This window comes from Vombatus ursinus, unplaced genomic scaffold (assembly GCF_900497805.2).
Source record: "Vombatus ursinus unplaced genomic scaffold, bare-nosed wombat genome assembly UNPS02015030.1, whole genome shotgun sequence".
Taxonomy (NCBI): domain Eukaryota; kingdom Metazoa; phylum Chordata; class Mammalia; order Diprotodontia; family Vombatidae; genus Vombatus; species Vombatus ursinus.
The window spans coordinates 3,507,904-3,527,651 of NW_020954808.1; the positions used below are offsets into that span (position 1 = coordinate 3,507,904).

At 55.2% G+C, this 19,748-nt stretch overlaps 2 protein-coding genes across 2 annotated transcripts; one reads left to right on the forward strand and one right to left on the reverse strand.

The window, feature by feature from the left end:
• Positions 1 to 1,923: 1,923 nt before the first annotated feature.
• Positions 1,924 to 12,271, forward strand: LOC114031010 (calmodulin). The gene is made up of 6 exons (XM_027846005.1): positions 1,924 to 2,070; positions 7,619 to 7,649; positions 9,297 to 9,440; positions 9,616 to 9,722; positions 9,912 to 10,047; positions 10,330 to 12,271. The coding sequence occupies exons 1-6, from the start codon at positions 2,068 to 2,070 to the stop codon at positions 10,356 to 10,358; spliced, it is 450 nt and encodes a 149-aa protein (XP_027701806.1). The 5' UTR covers positions 1,924 to 2,067; the 3' UTR covers positions 10,359 to 12,271.
• A 394-nt stretch (positions 12,272 to 12,665) lies between these two features.
• On the reverse strand, positions 12,666 to 19,672 carry LOC114031011 (prostacyclin receptor-like). Its single transcript, XM_027846007.1, has 2 exons — positions 18,605 to 19,672; positions 12,666 to 17,480 (listed from the first exon to the last, which is right to left on the reverse strand). The coding sequence occupies exons 1-2, from the start codon at positions 19,391 to 19,393 to the stop codon at positions 17,247 to 17,249; spliced, it is 1,023 nt and encodes a 340-aa protein (XP_027701808.1). The 5' UTR covers positions 19,394 to 19,672; the 3' UTR covers positions 12,666 to 17,246.
• Between the last annotated feature and the right edge of the window lie 76 nt (positions 19,673 to 19,748).

A 19,748-nucleotide genomic window follows, 5' to 3' on the forward strand; every position in this document is an offset into this window, starting at 1 on the left:
TTATTGACTGATTCCCAACTCTGACATTCTCTGCTCTAGGTTCCCTCCCAGCTGACAGTCCCTGTTCTAGACCTGTCCCCACTCTGACATTCCCTGTTCTAAGGGCCCGCCCAGTTCTGACATTCCATAGTCTAAGCCCCATCTCTGCTATTCCTTGCTCTAGATTAACCCCACAGCTCTGATATCTCATGTTCTAAGTCTTGACACTCCATGGTCTAAGCTCCCCTCCCCAACTCTGACATTCTATGATCTAAGCCCCACCTCCCCCAGCTCTGATATTCCTTGTACTAGATTCACCTCAGCTCTGACATGCCTTGTTCTAGATTCACCCCACAGCTCTGACATCCCTTGTTCTAATGGCCCTCCTAGCTCTGACATTCCCAGTTCTGAGTCCCCTCCCAACTCTGACATTCCCTGTTCTAATGCCCCCCAGCTCTGATATTCCTTGTACTAGATTCACCTCAGCTCTGACACGCCTTGTTCTAGATTCATCCCACAGCTCTGACATTCCCTATTCTAAGGCCCCCTCAGCTGATATTCCTTGTACTAGATTCACTTCAGCTCTGACACACCTTGTTCCAGATTCACCTCCCATCTCTGACATTCCCTAGTCTAAGGCCCCCCAAGCTCTGATATTCCTTGTTCTAGATTCACCCCACAGCTCTGACATCCCTTGTTCTAATGGCCCTCCTAGCTCTAACATTCCCAGTTCTGAGTCCCCTCCCATCTCTGACATTCCCTATTCTAAGGCCCCCCCAGCTGACATTCCTTGTATTAGATTCACCTCAGCTCTGACATGCCTTGTTCTAGATTCACCTCCCATCTCTGACATTCCCTATTCTAAGGCCCCCCCCCCCAGCTCTGATATTTCTTATACTAGATTCGCCTCAGCTCTGACACGCATTGTTCTAGATTCACCCCACAGCTCTGACATCCCGTTCTAATGGCCTCCCAGCTCTGACATTGCACGAGTTATCTAAGATGCTGGGGCTGGTTGAGTGCTTTGGGACCCCATGGTGGAGGAGACATCTTGATCTCACACCCCCAGGGTCCTGAGAGGTCCATCCCTAGGCCGGGGGCAGCGCACTGACAGGCGGCCAGCCTTCAGGCCTACCTCGCCTCGGGGTTGTTATGGAGGATAGGGGGAAGGAAAAACCATCTCTCCCTCCCCTTTCTCCTCCCTGGGGCGTGGTCTTCTTTGGCCACGTGACCCTTTGGCCCCGCCTCTCCAGCCCAAGTCCAGAATGGAGCTGCGTGATGACGGCATCCTCCTGGTCAGACCATACAAGTGGTGGGAAGAGGGCAATGTAGGGGTCGTTTGCTGCAGCACCGTACCACTGTCCCTGTAGGGGCCTCGATTAGAAGAAAGAGGCCCTTGTCTCTTCAACAATTTAAAATTCTTTGTTATCTCTTCACTCCCAGGAGATACGTCCTCTCCTTCCAACGTACACCTTTTCTCTCCCTGTCCCCCTTTCTGACCCCACGCGGTGGCGCGACCCGGTTTGACGCATTGCAGGGAACGTCGGACCAATTGGCGAGCCCCTCTCATTTCCGCTGCCATTGCGGACCAATGATGGCTTAGTTCACACGGTGGGGGGGGAAAGAATCGTGTTACGCATGAACCATTGGTGCCCCTCCACCAAGTCCGCTACGGCTAAAGGAGAGAAAATAGTCCCTGGGCCGCGGACGGGGGCGGGGGTGCGCAACACCCCAAGGATAGATCCGGCTCGGGCCCGTACAGACTAGGGCTGGAATGGGGCGGGCGGAGGGATCCTGCACCGCAGTGCGGAGCTGAAGCGGGTGGGGAAGGCATCTGGTGGAGGCGGGGCCGGGAGGACGGACGGGCGGGGCGCAGGCGCAGGCGCAGGCGGGGAGGCTGTCGGCGGCGCGCGCTGCAGTCTGTGGTGGCGCGAGCGCGCAGCGGCGGCGGCGGATCCGGCAGGAGCTGTGCCCCCTGCTGCGCTCGGAGCCTCGTTCCCAGCGCCGCGCGACCCCCGCTCTTCCCTCCTCCTCCTCCTTCCTCTCCTCTTCTTCCTCCTCTGGTGCCCAGAGCGCCCGTGTCCCGCTATGGTGAGTGTGCGCGGAGGGGGGGGAACCGTTAGAGGGGGGGGAGGGGAGGGGGGGGGGGGGGTGGTCAGTGTTAGCCCGCGAGGCCCTCGGGGTTGTTTGGGGGAGGCGGATGGTCAGTTCTGTACCCAGACGGTGGAGGGAGAAGAAGAGCTGACTTTGGGGAGGGGGGGCGCTGATGATGGGGGAAGGAAGGTGTGCGGGGAGGGGTAAAGATGAGACCCCCGGAGGGGGAGGGAGGGAGGCTAGCTTCGGTCTTGACCCCAGGAAGGCGGCGTGGGGGGAGGGGAATGGTCAGTTTCTAAAGGGGAGGGGGGGCTTGGGTCGTGCGGGGGAGGGCCCCGGGGGGTGGGTCGGGGATGGGCGGAAAGGAAAAGGGGCGGAATGGGGGCCGGGGGGATGGGAATGAACTTGGGGTGCGGAGCTGTTGCACTCTTAATAGGGAAGAGCCCTGCACGTTTGGGGCGGGGACCGAGTAAAGATGGTCTTCACTGGCAAGAGGAAGGCGGATAATGGAGGGTTGAACCCTGACTCTGGCAGATAATTCCATTTGAGGACAGATGGTTGGGGTGGGGTGGAGATGGCTCTGAAGTGGGTGGGGTGACCTTAGTTATTGGGAATTGGACCCTGAAATGGAGATTAGGAGCCTGACAGGAGGATCCCTAGGGAGAGGACTGTGTGGGGGAGGGGGGAGGGAAGGGGAAGAAGACAGCAGTTGAGGGTAGAACCCTAACAAGGAGGAACATTTAAGGGGCTGATGGATTGGAAGTGGGGGAGATGGCTAATCCCTAAAGGGGGGGGTTGAAGACAAGGGTGGGACCTGGCTGGAGGTTCTGACCAGGAGCACAGTTGAGACCCTGAGCTGGGGATTTGCATTACTGTTGGGAAAGACCACTGAGAGTTGGTCTCTGGGGAGGGGAGCTGGTTCTGACAGGAAAGCCCCTGATTGGGGGTGGGGAGGGCTTGGTTCTGACCAAGAGAAAACCCTGGAGGGAGAGAGGGGAGGGTTTGGACCCTAATGGGGTTGAATCTTGAGGGGCAGCTGGCTGATCTATGTAGAATGGGGAAAGGGATTCGTTCTGATGGGGTTCTTGAGGATAGCTGGTTCCAGATGAAGCAGCCACCAGGGTGAGTGATTGTTGCTATCAGAGAGGACCCTCGAGGAGAAGGATTTACCCAAGAGAAAGGTGGGTGACTGAATCCTAGAGATCAGAGAAGATGGTAAAAGGTTGGTCTTGGGGAGGGAAGGCAGACACTGGTTCTGAGAGTCCAGGAGAAGGGAGCCAGTGAAGGTGAGCATTTAAAGAAGGAGGCAATATTAGTCCCTGACAGAGGACCTTGGCGAGAAAGGGACACAGTTGGTTGCTAAGTTTAACACTGAGAGGTTATGCTTGGACCATGGTGGAGTTAATAGATTAATAGGTAGGGATAATTGCCTGAGGTTTGGGAAGGACAAAAACAACTCTGAGAAAAGGATTAGAGGAGTGGTATGGGGGGGGGGGGGGGGGACTAAAAGGACTCGGGGAAGAGGGGGTTGTTTTTTGCCAGGAAAAGAGGGGGCATTTGAACCCTTGGGAAGAAAAAGGATTATATGGAGGGTTAAGGCTGGCCCTTGAAGAGGATGGTGATGATTAGACCCCGAGTCAGAGGAAAGAGAGATCAGTCCCATTTGTTGGGGGAAAGGATCAGAGCAGCCTTGTGGAAGTGATGGGGAGGGGGAAGACGGGAGAGACTGAACCCCCGATTGGCTGAGGAATGTTGGCTCCTGAGGTGTTGGGGGCAGTTGGTATGTTAGGGAAAAGGGAGAGAAAGAGGTGACAGTTAATCCTGCAGATAGGGGTGGGATGATAATTGGATCCTGGAACCTGGGAACTAGTTGGTGTCTTTGCAGAAGGAATTGGAAGGGGGGAGAGAAAGATCCCATGTGTAATAGGGAGGAAAATGGAGGGGTTGAGCAAGCCCTGAGCAAGGCACTGGGATAAGAGAGGAGCTCAGCAGGCCAGAAGTGGAGGGTGGAAAGAGAAGGTGTGAAGACAACAGCCTCCTCCTCTTGAAATTCTTGAGGTGAAGGGCAGGGGGAAAGAAACTAGGGAAGGAGGATGAGGAGTGTGGCGCTGGGTGAAGGCTTGAAAGGGAAGGGCCTGGGGGAGGGGGGAGAATCTGGGTAGGAGGCAGGATGAACAGAGAGGAGCTGGAGGAGCTCAGAGGGAAGGTGGAACTGTGGGAATGATGGACAGGGTTTGCGTATTAGGCAAGTGGATGAAGAGTAGGACCCAGGGTGCAAGTGGTCAGGCTGAGGTGCAAAATGAGGGTGTTTGGGAGAATATTCCAGGTTACAGAGAATGACTTAAAAGCGTGGAAGGGGTGTGGAGCTAACCGATGGGTTTTTCCTGGGAATTGAGTTTGTGCCCACAGTGGGGTTTTAAGGATAATTTGAAGCATAGGCCTGCCCACTGGGGGGGGGGGGGGGGTGTTAGATAAACAGGCCTGAGTAGGAAGGACTCTCTTTGGTACAAAAAGGTGGAATTGCAAATTAAGGCTTGAGATTGGGGGAAGAGGTTAGAGGTTGCAGGTGGTTTTCTGGAATGTTGGAATAAAGGATTTCCAGTTGGGGGGTGGGGGGGATTAGGGCTTTGGGGGAGAGGGGGTCAGGCACAATGGAATTTGGCCAAGGGTGCCAAAAGTGCAGGAACTGGTGGGTGAAGTTGCCCAGGGTAGCATTTGGAAAATGAAGTCCAATGAAACTGAGGTTTGAGGGGGAGAAAAAAGAGTAAGGGTCCATGTGGAAGCCCAGAAGACCTCCTCCCAGCTGAGGAGAGCCAGCTCCCTCTGCACAGGGGGAAGGGCTGGAATTCTCATCCTGCTGGGTGCAGCCTGCAGCCCCACCATCTTACCTGTGTTCTCTGAAACAGGCAGCTAATGTGGTGTCTCCTTTCTCCTGGTCCTGAGGGTTATCTGGGAGTCTAGTGCCCATCACTCGTTGGCCACGTTGCCTGGTGTCAGACTTGGACCAGACTGCCAGTGAGATTTTTCCCAAAGAGCTCTTACCTTCTCTGATTCAGTGATAGGCCCGAGCCCCTCACTAAAGGAGGTGGAGGGGGTTATTGAGACTTGACCAGTGGTGGTGACTTTCAGGACACCGCCCCCTACCACCAGTTGACTTAAGGAACAGCCTTCTTGCCTCCCAAGCCAAGCCCTCTTGGCCTCCCCCTGGGGCCTAGTCATGCATAGAATGTCAGACCTGAGCAATGATCTTCTTCCAACTCCTCCATTTTCTAGCTGATGAGACCGAGATGGTGAGTGACTTGTCCCAGATGTTTGTTTCCTCCTTGGCACAGCTAGAATTTTGAGAGAAAAAAGGAAGAACCGTTCTTTCGTACTCTGCGACACACCCCCGCGCCCTCCCCACACACATACCCAAAAAAACCCTGCATTCCCATCTTGCTGGTATTGGCTGAGAGAGAAGCCTCACTTGCCTTGGGTTCCTTTCTCCCTCCCACCCTCCTATCTCCACCGCTACCTCCCTGATGCCAGCTTTCAGGGTCTCCCACCTCAGAAACACTTCTGGGGAATCCACAGCAGTTCATTTTGTCATCACTGCACTTGCTTCCGCTTGGGTGGGAGGGAACGAATCCTTTCCCCCGTGGCAGACTTTGGCCTAGCCTGCTGACCTGCTCCCTGGATGGCCTGAAGACCCTGACTCAGTGTCTGCTCTCACCCAGTACCTGTGGAGCTTGGGGCCGTTCCCCACCCCCTGCCTTCTTTTCAGTCACCCAGCTTAGAGACTAGAATATGGAGGTAGGGAATAGCAGGCTGGCTCTGCCTCCTGCAGCCTCCCCTCCCCCAGCCCCTGCAGTACTGGCCCTGGCTGGGGAGCCATTGGCCTGCTTGCTGAAAAGAGCGTGTGTCCATCGGGAGAACCTACCCCACCTTTGCCCCTCTTCCTTTCTGCCCTGCTTCCCTGGCTCCTTCTGTGATCCGTCTGCTCAGGTGTCAGGATGGAGGGGACCAGGGCAGATCCTTTTGTCTTCTAGAGGCTGGAGCTCGCTGAATGAGATTGCAGGCCTCTGAAGGGCTGCTGCCCTGGCCTGGCCTCCTCCAGCACAGCTCAGCTGCTGGCACTGCGGCCTCCATGTGGGGGCAGGGGAAGAGGGCAGCTCTGGCTAGTGAGGCTGGAGAAAGGCAAGGCCTTCTCTTCCCATCAGCCCGGCTTCTCTTCAGAATGGCTGTTTCTGTCCCCCTGCTTTCCTCCGTGACTTGGACATCCCTCCCATTCTGCCCAGTCATGCCTCGTTTCCTGTGGGTCTGAAGTCTCCTTTTCCCAAAGGGAAAAAAAAAAGAAAAGGTATCTGTTACAGCCGTAGGAGCCTTCTTACCACTGATCTTGAGAGGGAGTTGGAGGCATTGTCTGAGACAGTGATCCAAGTGGAGTGGGCCTCCATACAGCCGCTTGTGGGGCCAGGGCAGAGATTCTGAGCTGCCTCTGCTGAATTCTGGGCCGGCAGCCTCCGGGCCAGCGCAGCCCTTCGCCTACGCGTCGCTGTGCTCAGTTGGTTCTTCCCCCCATTCTGTGACCTGGCTTGCTTTCAAGCATCCTGAAGTGCATTCCTGCCCTGGGAGGAGGGCCTCTGCAGTACAGCGTGGACCAGCCTCAGCCTCAGCCTGACCCGTCGGGTTGGGATGGCAGGGAGGGAGAGAAAGGGTTAAAAACACTACAGCGTGGTGAGGGAAGCCAGCTACAGCTTGAGCCTGCAGTGACTGCCACTACTGCAGTCCCCTCCCTGACAGCTGCCCCTCAAGTCTGAGGAGAACAGAACAGCACAGCACTCTCCCCCCCCCCCCAGAGAAGGGGGTGGGGCAGATGGAGCAGCCCCAGCCCCCGCCTGCCAGCCCAGATGGGGCTCGGCTCCCAGCCTCCCCTGGAGTGTGGCAGTCCTGGAAGAATGCTGTACCCTTAGGCTTCCTGTTACTCGTAGGGACAGGATTTGGGTTAATGGTGCAGGTCTGTGCTACCACCTCCACTCCCTCCCCCTGCTCAAGAACTGACCTGTTTCAGTTTGGCAGAACCTTCTAGACCTGCTTGCTTAGGCCTCTCGGGAGGAAGCTCCCTGCCTCCTCAATGACACCATAAAGGCACAAACTCACAGCTCAGGGAGGCTTCTTTCCCCTTGAAAATGCTGTTGTTGGGAGGAGGGAGCCCTTTTCATGCCCTCCACCACATCATGACAGAACACCTCCAAGAGCATCCAGTCCCTCCTCTGCCAATCAGTCTCTCCATTCTACACACATAATCCAGAACTGAATTTCCAACCTAGTATAGCCCCTGACGCACTGAATAGCTCCAGAAAAGGCTCTGCCCCTACCCCATGCCCCTTGCCACCCTCACCCCAGCTGCTTTGTCCCCAAGAGGGATGCTGACTTGTCTCTGCACAAAGTGGTTTTTCATCCTGAGGAGGTAGAAAGGAGAGATTCTTTAAAGAATTGTGGGAGGTGGCTAATGACGGCTGTGGGCCAGCCCGGTGACAGACTCCTCTTTTTGGTGCTTTTCCAGGCTGACCAGCTGACCGAGGAGCAGATCGCAGGTGAGTCCTCTTCTCCCGCTCCCCATACCCTCCAGGGACACGTCTACAACTAAGCCACTAGATTCCTGTAACCTTGTTGTTGCTTGCCTGCTGCTGTGGGGAAAGGGCAGGAATGCCCCTGGGACTCAGTATGGTATACTGCTGTCCCCTATGGCACCTTGCACAGAGGTCCTGGGGATGTGGCATGATTCCCGTTGCCAAGTGCTTTTCCCACAACAGACCTGGGAGGTGGGCAGTGGCAGTATCTCCTTTACAGCTAAGGATCCTGAGGCTTGGAGGGGCAGCAGCTTAGCCACGACCACAAGGCAAACCCGGATCTCCTTAGCCCCACTTTTCTGTTCTTTGTGCTGCGTGCCACCTCTTAAATGCTGTTTGCTGAGTGACTGTAGCTGGATATCACCAGTGAGCTATGTCCCCACTGCCATGTTGAGTGAAGCTGGTTCATGGCTTAGGTTCTGGGCCTCCCTCCGTTGGGGCACCTGCAGCCCCAACAGGGTAATGTTAGAGATCTGGTTCCGTGCTTCTCGTTCCCTTAGAAAAGGCTTCTCTGAGCTTGTGTCCCAGGTGGAGATCTGGCCTGAGGTGATTCTCTCTGGGCCTGCCTGGCTGCTGGGAGCCCTGGTCGCCTCGGCTTTCCCCGTCCTCACTTTGCTTCTCAGCTGTGAGCCTATGTGGCCAGGAGTCCATGTCCTCAGCCGTCGTGTCGTTGAGCGTTCCTTAAGAACGGTGCGCCTGTAGGACGTAGGCCCTGCTCTAGGGGACCCAGTGGGCCTTGGCCAAAGCGTGGTGATGCTGTCCTGAGGGAGACAGACAGTGAGAGCCAGCAGGCACATGGGGACAGCTGCCTGAGGTTTGCCTGCCCGGTCACCACCACTGCTGCTCCTCCTCTCCCCACGCATATCCACCTACCTCTTCTTTCCCTTTACTAGTTAACAAAACGCCACCCTAGACAATACCCTTTGGGGAATGGCAACTGGACATCTCCTGTTCTCAGCAGCTGTGAAGCGGAATTGGGGTTCAGGAGCATCTGCTGCCAGAATGAACCCAGTGGGAGGATAGGAGCCATGTGCCCACCTTCCGCGCAGCCAACTGCGCCTCCTTGCTCCCGTCCCAGCCCCAGCTGCGGCCTTCCCACTCAGCACCAGCAGCTTCCCGGCCCTCTGGCTCAGCAGGCGGCCCTCCCTCCCCACGCGCTGTCCGTCCATCCGCGCACCGCTGCCGCCCACCCCCACACCTCCCCACACATAACTGCTCGGCTCCAGTTATGAAGCTGCCCCAGATGCAAATGGAGGGGTGGGGACAGGAATCTGGGTTGGCAGAGGCGATTACATGGGTTGCATCTCCTTGGGCTTCATCTTAGGGACTGCTGGTACCTTTTGTGGCCTTCTCTTTCAACTTTGGAAAGAGGATGGGTAAAGATAAAGGCTAAAACTTATGCATCTGAAGCGGATTGGAACTGTCTGCTCTCTCCCCAGATGTAGAGCTGGGCTGGGGCCTGCTGCTCAGGCAGCTTTAGGGGTAATTTGGCCCTGGAGGAGTCAGTGGAGCTGGTTAGGGGCCTGGGTCCTTCGAGAGGTACTCACGCCAATACTCTTGTATATAATAAAATGTCCCTTCCAACTCTGACCCTGTGCTCTCGCATTTCAGAGTTCAAGGAGGCCTTTTCCCTGTTTGATAAGGATGGAGATGGGACCATCACCACCAAGGAGCTGGGGACGGTGATGCGATCCCTGGGTCAGAATCCGACTGAGGCCGAGCTCCAAGATATGATCAACGAGGTGGATGCAGATGGTGAGCCCTGAGGAAGTGGGGCGGACGTGTGGGCCCGTGGGCGGCCCTCATACCCCCGTGCTGGGGAGTTTGGCATTTCCCTCCCGGGGCCAGAAGTTGTCTCCCAAGTACCAGCTGAGAGCATGGTCTGTGTTGCTGCGTTCCCAACTCTTCTAACCTGAGCACCCATTTCCAGGAAATGGGACCATTGACTTCCCTGAATTCCTGACCATGATGGCAAGGAAGATGAAGGACACAGACAGTGAGGAAGAAATCCGAGAGGCGTTCCGCGTCTTTGACAAGGTGGGCAGGTGGCTCTGCGGTGTGCAGCGCCCCCTCCTCCTCAGGCTGTGAGTGGAGGCCCGGCTCCAGCACTGGCCGCTACTACTGGGTCACTTTGAGAATTAAATGAGGTGGTGGATGGAAAAGTTTGGGGAGGTGAAGGAGGCACTTGTGTGCAGACGTGAGGCCTTTTCTCATCTGCTCCTCCAGGACGGGAACGGCTACATCAGTGCCGCGGAGCTCCGTCATGTGATGACCAACCTCGGGGAGAAGCTGACTGATGAGGAGGTGGACGAGATGATCCGAGAGGCGGACATCGATGGTGACGGCCAAGTTAACTATGAAGGTGTGTCTGCCCCTCCGTCACCCCGGGAAGCCCCGGCCCAGGGCGGAGCCCAAGGGAACTCAGGCGGCAGCCCGATGGGAAGGCAGAGGGATGGTCTGTGGGAGCGACCGTGGGGTGGGTTTCCCAGCATTCGTGACATCCTCCGGCATCACTTGCCCACGTCCTAGTTAATGGGAAAAGGCGGAGCCACATTGTGCCTTCAGCGAGCAGGCCGTGGGTCTCCGGCCCAGAGTTGGGTCCCCAGGTCTGACGCACATTCCTTCCCCCGTCTTGTCTCTGCAGAGTTTGTACAGATGATGACCGCGAAGTGAAGGCCCCGGGCAGCTGGTGATGCCCGTTCTCCTTTGATCTCTCTCTTCTCTCGCGCGCGCTCTCTCTCTCCGACACTCTTACTCGCATAACCTGGTTCTAAGCCAACCCTGACTGACGACTGAGAATCCGACATAAAACAACATGAGATTTGTCCCAAGCTGCATGACTGCTCTTTGATCTCCCCTCGTTCTTCCCTCTCTGCCCTTGGACATCCCAGCACCTGAGCTGACCCCTCAGACAGACCCTCCCCCACCCCAAAAAAACCACACAGGGGATCTCTGCCTTCATGGCTCTCTGTAGGTTTCCTCCTCTCCCTTTGATTTCTCACCCTGTGTTCGGTGGCCAGTGCTGGCCCCATGCCGGGAGCTGCAGCAGAGTGGGGAAGAGTGTCACACCCTACCTGGGGCAGGAAAGCCAAACCCTTTAGATGTTTGCATGCGTCTGGCACTGTGGTTCTGTGTTCAAAACCTTGGGGGGGGGGCCATGGTGAAAGGCCTAGAGGAGTTCCGACTTGAGGTCTTGGGGTGGGTGGTGGGTGGGCATGAGGAAAACGTTTGAAATCGAGGAGAAGGGAATTCTAGACACTGATTGGGGGGTAGGACAGGTGAAGGGAATGAGGTAGGGATGGACAGCATTACACAATCCATTGGCTTTTCTTCCCAAATAATCCAGCAATTGGCTCGACCAAGTTTTGGCCTGTGGGAGAGGAGGGGAGAGGTGTCCCTGCTCCCTCGGCACCTTGTATAAATTGTAAATGTCCACACTCCTCAAGCAGTCTCTTGAGCTGTTCTGTAAATATCTGGTGCTAATATCCCCGCCGCTCTCCCCACCCCAGCCGGCTTCTTCGCTCCAGTCCCGCAGTTTGAGTGAACGTGTCGATGGTCGCTTGGCAATGTGCTCGACTCTTTGATTTGTTTTTTCTTTTTCAGACAAAATCCATATATAGCTTGGGGGTGAGGGGTGACCCAACTCCCATTCTTGATCATAGCTGCAATAAGAGCGATGTAGGAGCCCCTAGGAGGGCCGGTCTGTGCTCCCCCCTCTGGCCCACCGCGCGTCTCTCTAGTGACTAACTGCGCTTGTAGCTGTATGGCGCTCACGTCTGTGCTATGTCTCTGCTAGTCATCCCCTCCCTCCGCCGCCGGATAGCATGATCAGCAAACTCTCTTCTTACCAACAACCGTTTCTCTCTTAACATTGGGACGAGGAAGGAGCCATGGGCAGACTGGTCTTTTTTCCTCCTTAGGTTCTTCTTTCCCCCTCTCTCTCCCTCTCACACCCCCAACCCCCAATGCCCAGGTGGATCAAACTGACCCTTCTAGGGCCTGACACGAGATTTCTCTCCTGAACCACCCCCTGGTGCCTTCCTCCCAGGGGAAGGGGAGGTGGAAACCCAGCCAAGGGCCATGGTGGGCAAGCAAGGTGGGACGAGGCTATGGCTATTGGGGAGTGGTTTTATTTTGTTTTGTTCTCTTTTTTAAACCGGGCAATATTGTGTTCAGTTCAAGCTGTGAAGAAAAATATAGATCAATGTTTTCCAATAAAATACAGTGACTACCTGGGCTGGCTCTCTTCCCCTTTTGTGATAATTCACAGGTAGAGAATGTTTTTTGCTTTACAAAGGGCATTTCCCACAAGAGCCCTGTGAGCCAGGCCAGCCTCCCCATTTTCCAGATGAAGAAATGGGACACGGAGAGGTTCCGCTCAGATTGACGTCACCACCGGCCACTTCCCTTCCCCCCAGGCCCCCAGCCAGGAGCTGAGCACATCGTCCCGAGCCCTCGGCTCTCCCAGGAGCCTGCCTTCTCTGAGCTCCCTTCCTCCTCCTTGTCATCTCTAGCATGTCGTGTTTGCTTTTTCTCCTATTGTTTCATGGAAGTCAGCCCTATTGAAATTATAAGCATCGATGTCACAGCTGTATCTTGATTCTTATGTCTCCTGTAGTACCTACACTAAAACAACTTCAAAGCTGTTGTGCAGTCGTGTCTGACGTGTGGTGACCCCATTCGGGGTCAAGTGGTTCACTTCTCCAGATGAGGAAACTGAGGTGAACGGTTAAGTCCCTTGCCCAGGGTCACACAGCTAGTGAGAGTCTGAGGCTGCATTTGAACTCGGGTCTTCCTGACTCCAGGCCTACTCTATCCATGGTGCCACCCAGCTGCCAGGACAGTTTCCAGATTGCTATTGAAATGGCATACACTAGTTTTAATCTAAGTAGTTTTACAGAGTTTTGCTCTGGACCATGAAGTGGGTAATGCAAGTGTTAGCCAAATTTAACAGATAAGGAAACAGGGCTCAGTCAGGAGTTCAGCAGTATGCAAGGACCTCCTAGGCGAGAAGGGCCTTGGGTTCCAACTTTATTGAATGGTCACTGATGAACACTGAGCCTGTGTGAGGCACCTTGGAGAGTACAGTAAGGTACAATATAGGGCTTAATTGCATAATTGTGTCCAGTGAGGGGTAAGCAGTGGAGCTCTGGAGTGTGAGGTCAGCAGGACAGCTACCCAGAGGGGGCCCAGCGTCAACTGATAGACGTGAGGGACCAGTCAGATTTGGATGGGGGTTAGTAAAGGTAGAGGGCACTCAGCCGCCCTGGCACCACAACGGGGCTGAGCTGCCAACATCCCCTGGGACCAGAGCCCCTGATGGCAAACCCAGCATTTACCGTGCCATGTTTCTTAGGGGGATCTTAGAGACCATCGGGTCTAACTCCCTTGTTTTACAGAGAAGGAAACCGAGGCCTGAAAAGGTTAAGGGATTTGCCTTTTTGCTGCAGACATCCAGGAAGCAACTGTGGGTGTTATTTGCTTCTGGGGGAAGTGAGTAGGGGCCTAGCTCGGCTGCGGAGTGGCCGTGGCCTGTGCTGCTGCAGGACAGCTCCCTCCTTTATCCGGCGTTCAGTCTGGCCTCTGCTCGTGCAAACCTCCCGGAGCGCCTCTGCCGCGGGCTGCTGTTACCTAGGAGTCTTTTGATGAGTATTTAAATAGCCTTAGAACCTAGAAGCGGAGGCTGGAAGAAGCCTTGCATCCGTCTGCAAGGACCGGCCATTTCGCGGGAGGCTTGGGGGTGCACATGCGGAATGGATGCCCGGGCTCTCCCCTCAAAGACCTCGCAGTCGCGAGGAAGGACCCATGCAGGGTCGTTTGGGGAGGGCGGAGGGCCGCAGCATACCTGGTAGGACCCTGACGCTGAAGCTTGAATGGAGTTGATGGAGCCTTCCGGGCGTGGGGAGCAGCCTTCATTTTACAGATGGGGAAGATGAGGCCCGGAGAGATTGTGACTGGCAATTGCCGTAACATTATTAGTCACGTCCACGTTTAACTGCCCCCTCCCCCAAACAAAGTCTAAGCTAAATAAACAATTAGTGAATGATAGGGAAAGAATTGTATCCTCCCGGGACCAGTGCCTCGAGCGTAGTGCAGAGTCCCGTGGGCTGGAGAAGGGGGCAATGAGCTGAGCGCTTTGAGATCCCTCCCCAGCGCTCGAAGGCCGGACTGTCTTGGGGCCTGCGAGGGTCTCCGGGTGGCCAGCAGAGAGAGGCAGCCGCCAAGCAAAGAACCTCAAGCAACCCCGAGGATCTGGGGCCCGAAAGGCCTCTAACAGCGAAGGATTTCTCGCACAACTCCCGCCCCCGACCCCCACCATGGTTGTTTGATTGGTTGTCATTGACTGAGAAAGTCCATTCCTGGCCCGGGGATCGGCTCCCAAAAGGAGCCGTCTGTTGGGAAGCCAGCTCCCGTCTGACTCCTTCCTGCGTTGGACAAATGAGCATCCCTGGAGAGGGGAAAGGATTTTCTCAAGGTCACACTGGAACACACCCCGAATATAAGGGTAAATCAATGGTCTGTCTACAGCTCCTGTCTCTCTTTAGGAGCCTAGAGCTGGAAGGGACCTCTGAGGCCAGCTGGCCCACCCGCCACATTTTACAGATGAGGAAACTGAGGCCCACGAAGGTAAAGTGCTTGCCCAAAATCTCACATACGTAGTGTCAAAAGTGGGATTTGAACTCAGGGCCTCAACTCCAGAGCTGTTGCTACCTAGCCCGAATCCCACTCCACACCTCCTCCCAAAAAAAACCAAACCCACCCATCCTCCAGGAGTGTACTTCCCAGGCCTGCCCTCTCAATCAGGGCTCCACCCTGCCGTGCCCAAGAGCTATGGGCAGGTGGGATTTCACTTTCCCTTCCCTTTGTTCTGGATCTCTTTTCTTCCCTTATCCCAGCTTCAATGTCCTGTGATTCCTTCCCGGTGGGACTTTCGGCTCAGACTCTGGCCTCGCTGTGCCTATCCATCTTCTTCTCCACGGTTCCCTAACTTAAAACCCCTGCATGCCACATTTCAAAGGGACTGCCCCACCCTCTCATCTGACAGATGACAAAACTGAGGCAGAGGGGGAGGAAGGGACTTCATGTGATAGTGTGATACATTCAACTTTTATCGGCCGTTACCCCGAAGTAGGGAATGTCCTCTTGCTGACATTCAGCCTGGCTCTTTGTCTGACTTTCAAACACTTCCAGTCATAGACAGGGAAAGGAGCACTTGGATTGGGAGAGAGGGTCCCTGCATGCTCATCCTGGCTTGGGGCCCTGGACCAATCACAGCCCACCCCCCACGGACATCATTTTTTACAAATTTTTACTTATTTGAGCCTCACTCCAACCTTACGATGTAGGAACCCCATGGAATTATAATCTCCAATTTTACAGATGAGCAAATAGGATCAGAGGTTAAATGACTTATCTAGGGTCACACAACTGGTCCATCTTAGAGGCGGTATTTGAATCTAGGTCTTCGTGACAGCATGTCCAGTACCGAAAAGGTCAAACATAGATGATATTCTAAGGCCCCTCCCAGCTCTGACATTCCATGTTCCAAGGGCACTTCCTACTCCATTACATGCTATGTCTTCTAAGGTTCCATCTAATTCTAAAGTTCTGTGACTTTGGGAACTTAATAGATGTCCAGTCCAGCTTCACAAAGGAACAGACAAAAAATGACCTGCCCAAGGTCACACAGTAGATGACTTAGTGGCAGAAGGACTGAGCCCAGGCTTTCTGGCTCTTGGGCCGGGTTTCTTTCAATTCCATTGGGCTGGAACCCTGCCAGTCCTACAGTCTAGGAGTCCTGGTGAACCCCGCCTCCATTGTGCTGCCGTGTCTCACCCTAGGCTAAGAAGTCACCTGCATGGGTGCAGCTTCAACTCGTCTGGTCAAAGAGTGCCCCCGAGTGGCCAAAAGGAAGCCTGTCTTGCAGAATCCTGCTGCTTGGTCTGAATGAGAGAATGTGCTGGGCCTTAAGGAGCTGAGCTGAAGAGAACTAGGCACATCACGGAGGGTGGAGCCCACATGGTCCGGAAAAGGGAAGTGGGATTCGCCTGTCAAGCTGTTTTTTTCTACTCACCCTCCAGCCAAGATGCCAATTCACCATTCCCTCTGGTGCCCCAGATTAGGAGCTGTGCCTCCAGCCCCCTCCTTGAACTGCCAAAGGCATGCAGAGGCCTAGAAGGGGCCTCACCCATTTTGGGGTCCACAGAAATGGACTGTGAACTTGGGGAAAAGAATAGAGATTAGAAGGGCCTGGGGAGAAGCTGGAGGCCTATCCTCTACCTCCATCATCACTCCAGGGCCATCGATGGACAGGCAGATATTGAGTGCTTTGAGATCCTAAGGGTTTTGCCCTGTGAATAGGAAGCTTGCAATGCTCATTCACCTAGGACTTGGAGGCATAGTGCGTTGGGTCCCTTGGCCCATTCCCCAACATTTGGATGAGAACATGCTTCCATGTGGTCTATGAACTACCCTCCCTGCCCCCCACACACACTTTTGCGACCACCCCTCTGTTTTCTTTCTTGTACTCTACCATTCACTTCTTCAAATCCTGCCAAGTCCAACAGCTTACCCCTACCCCGCTCCACCGCCCCAGCTCCATCCTCTTCCTCTGGTCATCTCCGACATTCCTTTCACCTTGGGGCACTTCATCTCCCCTGGGGAGAAAACTTGATTAGGGACTAGGGATGGGGATGGGGTGGAAGTATATAAGATGACTTTTTGGGGGGAGTTGCAAGGAGCAACTTGTCTGATGGGGAAGGAAGCCCTTGAAATCTTGAACTCTCCTATACTGAAGAGAGGGAGAGGCCCCCCGCTGGGGAAAGTAGCAGGGAGTGGGGACCAGAGTTGGGGAATTAACATTGAGGATACAGAAGCCACTGAGAACTTTCCGGCTTTCCAAATATTTAGACAGTGAGATGGATAGGGGATAGAGGGCTGGGCTGGGCTGAGTTGAACTGGGGCAAGGGACCAAGGAGCCTAGTTATTTTGAGATCGCTATTCTTCCTGGGTTCCAGGACAAACTTTTTTCCTTCCTCTGTCGTCTGGCCTTTATGGGAGCAGCTACTTAGGGGGTAATCCTAGAGGAGCGCTGAGGTAAAGCCCAAGGTTGGAAGGTTTCGGAGACCCCGGCAAGCCAGATGCCAGGGTTCCTGGGCTGATAGTAAGGAAACCAGATATGTCTGTCCCCTGTGTTCCCCTCCTTTGTCTGAGCCCCACCCAGACGGCCAGTTGTGGCCCTGAGAATTTCATCTGCTTTTGAAACTGAAAGGGCCCTTGGAAACTATTCTAATTCCTTCATTTTACACATGAGAAAACTAAAATGGGACTTGGCCAGAGTCACACAGATGAAACGGAGAGTTGGAGATTTGGTCCATTTCTGATATCATGGTTTGGGGGTCTGCCTTTGATACCTGGAGGAGAACCTGCTTGTACCAACAGTCTGTCTTTCTTCCCATATCCCAAGGAGCCACAGCTCCCCTCCTTCGTCCCACCCAGCCTGGCAAGAGCTGAGATGGCAAACGGAGGCTGGGGGATCAAACTTGGCAGGTGCCTGGTGCCTCATCCCTGGGTTGTGTCCGGAAAGGAGAAATTATGGACCTTAACAGCTGGTGGCCCCATGGGTGGGGCCGGCCGTAGGCAACAGAGTACGTGCTGGAGCCTTCGGAAGACGGCCTTTCTGAAGAGGATGAAAACCCAGGGGTCCAGGATGGGGTTGAAGGCACTGAAGCGGAAAGCAACGAGGTCTCCCAGGTCCTTGTGGTCAGGTTTGATGGCCTGCCTGAAGCCACGGATCTGGGGGAGGAGGAGGGTCAGGGAACAGGTTAAGGAGACCTGGGACACCTGGGGATCAGACCTCCTACTCCCCACTGTTTCTCCAACTGTCTTTTGGGCACCCAGGAGCCCCAGTTCCCAGTTCCTCCCATCTCCTCCCATTCTGAACCCCTCTGGCCGTGATGCCTCCATACACAAAAAACAAGATGGGGTCGAAGGCGCCTTGGACTTCCAGCCCTCACGCCCTCCCCAGGAGTCAAAACCAGGCACCCTACAACTTCCCAAGATAAGGGCAGAAGTAATTTACCCAAAGGTCACAAGGAAGGGGCGAATTACAAAAATTACCAAACAGATGTTTCAATGCGGGTCTTCTGACTAAAACCATCCCTCGGATACTTCCTCTCTCTGGCTTCTACTCTCCACCCCACCCCAGTGGCTCCCACACCCCCTCTCCCCAAGTCGAGTGGAACAAGAGGTGGGGAAGTAGCAAAAAGATAAGGGAAGATAAAGAAACCAAAAAGGAGGAGGAAAAGTCACACTCAGAAGAGCTGAGAGGTGAACCTGGTATCTTACTGGGACTGTGTGCCCACGGGGAGGTCCATGGAGGAGACCAGAATGATAGAACCTCAGCCTTGCCTGGGACTGCAGAGATCATCTCCTACCTGGGCGCCAGCCAAACAGTCTAGCCCTCGCCACCTCCACCACCCCTTTTTATAAAGAAAGTGAGGAACAGAAGACCAAGGAAGTTTTCCCACCATCACAAAGCACACCAGTGGCCTGATACAAAGGAGAGACCCAGGTGAGCACTAAGTAGATACCTCCAGTCTGAGGGACTACGTATAGCTGGGCATGTGAGGAAATGAGAGGGGGCTATAGGCTATGGAATAGGAGGAAGAGGAGGAGGGACAAGGAGGGAAGGTCCTCTAGACAGGGGTACACAATCCAATTCATGATGCCATGCCTGAAAGGGACATTTAAGATTGCTTCTCATTTTGTAGGTGAGGAAACTGAGGCCCAGAAGAGCAAAAGGCTTTATCCATAGTCGAGGTGCAGGTAAGGGACAGAGAGAGCAGAGAAGGCAAGGAAGACTGAAGGAAAGGAGCTACTCCCTGCCCCCTCCTTTCCCCTTCTACAGGGGGTCTCACCGTGAGCGGCAGCGAACAGATGGCCAGGATGCCTGTCATGAGGGCCAGCAGGATCAGGTGGTCCACTTCATCCTCACCCTCCCTGGGCCCCGTCCCGGCTCGGCCAGGCGCCAGGGAGCCCCTCCGCCGCCGCTGTTCCCGGTACATGCGGCACAAGCTCAGGGTGACGGAGCCGTTGCATAAGATGATGGCACCCACCAGCAGTGCCACCAGGGTGGCATAGGCCAGCGAAAAGGCCCGCACAGCCACCTCCTCGGAGCGCATCTGGATGAAGCACCAACTCCCCGGACAGTACTGTTGGTGCCGGCCCAGCCCCAACAGAGGTAAGGAGCAGAACAGGGCACAGAAGGTGTAGATAGCAGGCAGGGCCAGCTTGGCATAGCGACGTCCATTGAGTTGTGCATAGCGGTAGGGGTGGCTGAGGGCCAGGCATCTCTCCACAGCCATGGCACAGAGGATGAGTGTGGATGCCAGGCCAAAGAAGGTCATGGCGAAGGCAAAGCAGTGGCATAGCCCCGGCCCCTGAGTCAGCCCCAGGAGAGAGCTGTTCTGGGCATAGGCCACAAAGACAGCGGGGCTCAGGAAGCATGTGCCCAGCAGGTCAGTGCCGGCCAGCCCGGTGACCAGCACGGCGAAGGCTGAGGAGCGAGCCCGTAGCACCCGCCGGTGGGCTGCCAAGATGCCCAGGGCCAGTCCATTACCAACCACCCCAGCCAGAAACATCAGCGAGCTTGTCACTGGACCACCATTGCCCTGGACGTAGGTGAGGTTCTCGCATAGCTCAGGCATCCCCGGAAGGGCTGGAAGCTGCCTTGGGGCTCGGGGCCCCAGGGGCAATGGCCCTTCAGGAAGCAGCAAGGGGGGCAGAAGGAGCTCCGGAGCCCTCCTACCAACCTCACCCTAAAGCTTTCTTTGCTCTCTGGGTGCTCAGATTTCCCTCATCGAGATCACCCTCACCTCTCTCACCTCTCTCCCAACATGTCTGCAGAGAGTCTTCAGCTCCCCATGCTCTGCTCTGACTCTGACTCAACTCTGCCTGTGTACTGTCTGTCTGCTCCCTCTCTGGGCTCTCTATGCACCTCCCCTCCCCTCCCCTCCCCTCCCTCCTCCTCCTTCCTCCCTCCTCCCTCCTCTCTCTCTCTCT

Excerpts from the sequence above, each read along its gene's own strand:
- LOC114031010 (XM_027846005.1), top strand. Across the intron at positions 7,650-9,296 it reads GACCGAGGAGCAGATCGCAG|AGTTCAAGGAGGCCTTTTCC; the intron begins GTGAGTCCTCTT and ends CTCGCATTTCAG. Across the intron at positions 9,441-9,615 it reads CAACGAGGTGGATGCAGATG|GAAATGGGACCATTGACTTC; the intron begins GTGAGCCCTGAG and ends ACCCATTTCCAG.
- LOC114031011 (XM_027846007.1), bottom strand. The coding sequence starts at position 19,393 with ATGCCTGAGCTATGCGAGAACCTCACCTACGTCCAGGGCAATGGTGGT. Across the intron at positions 17,481-18,604 it reads TCTGTTCGCTGCCGCTCACG|ATCCGTGGCTTCAGGCAGGC; the intron begins GTGAGACCCCCT and ends CTCCTCCCCCAG.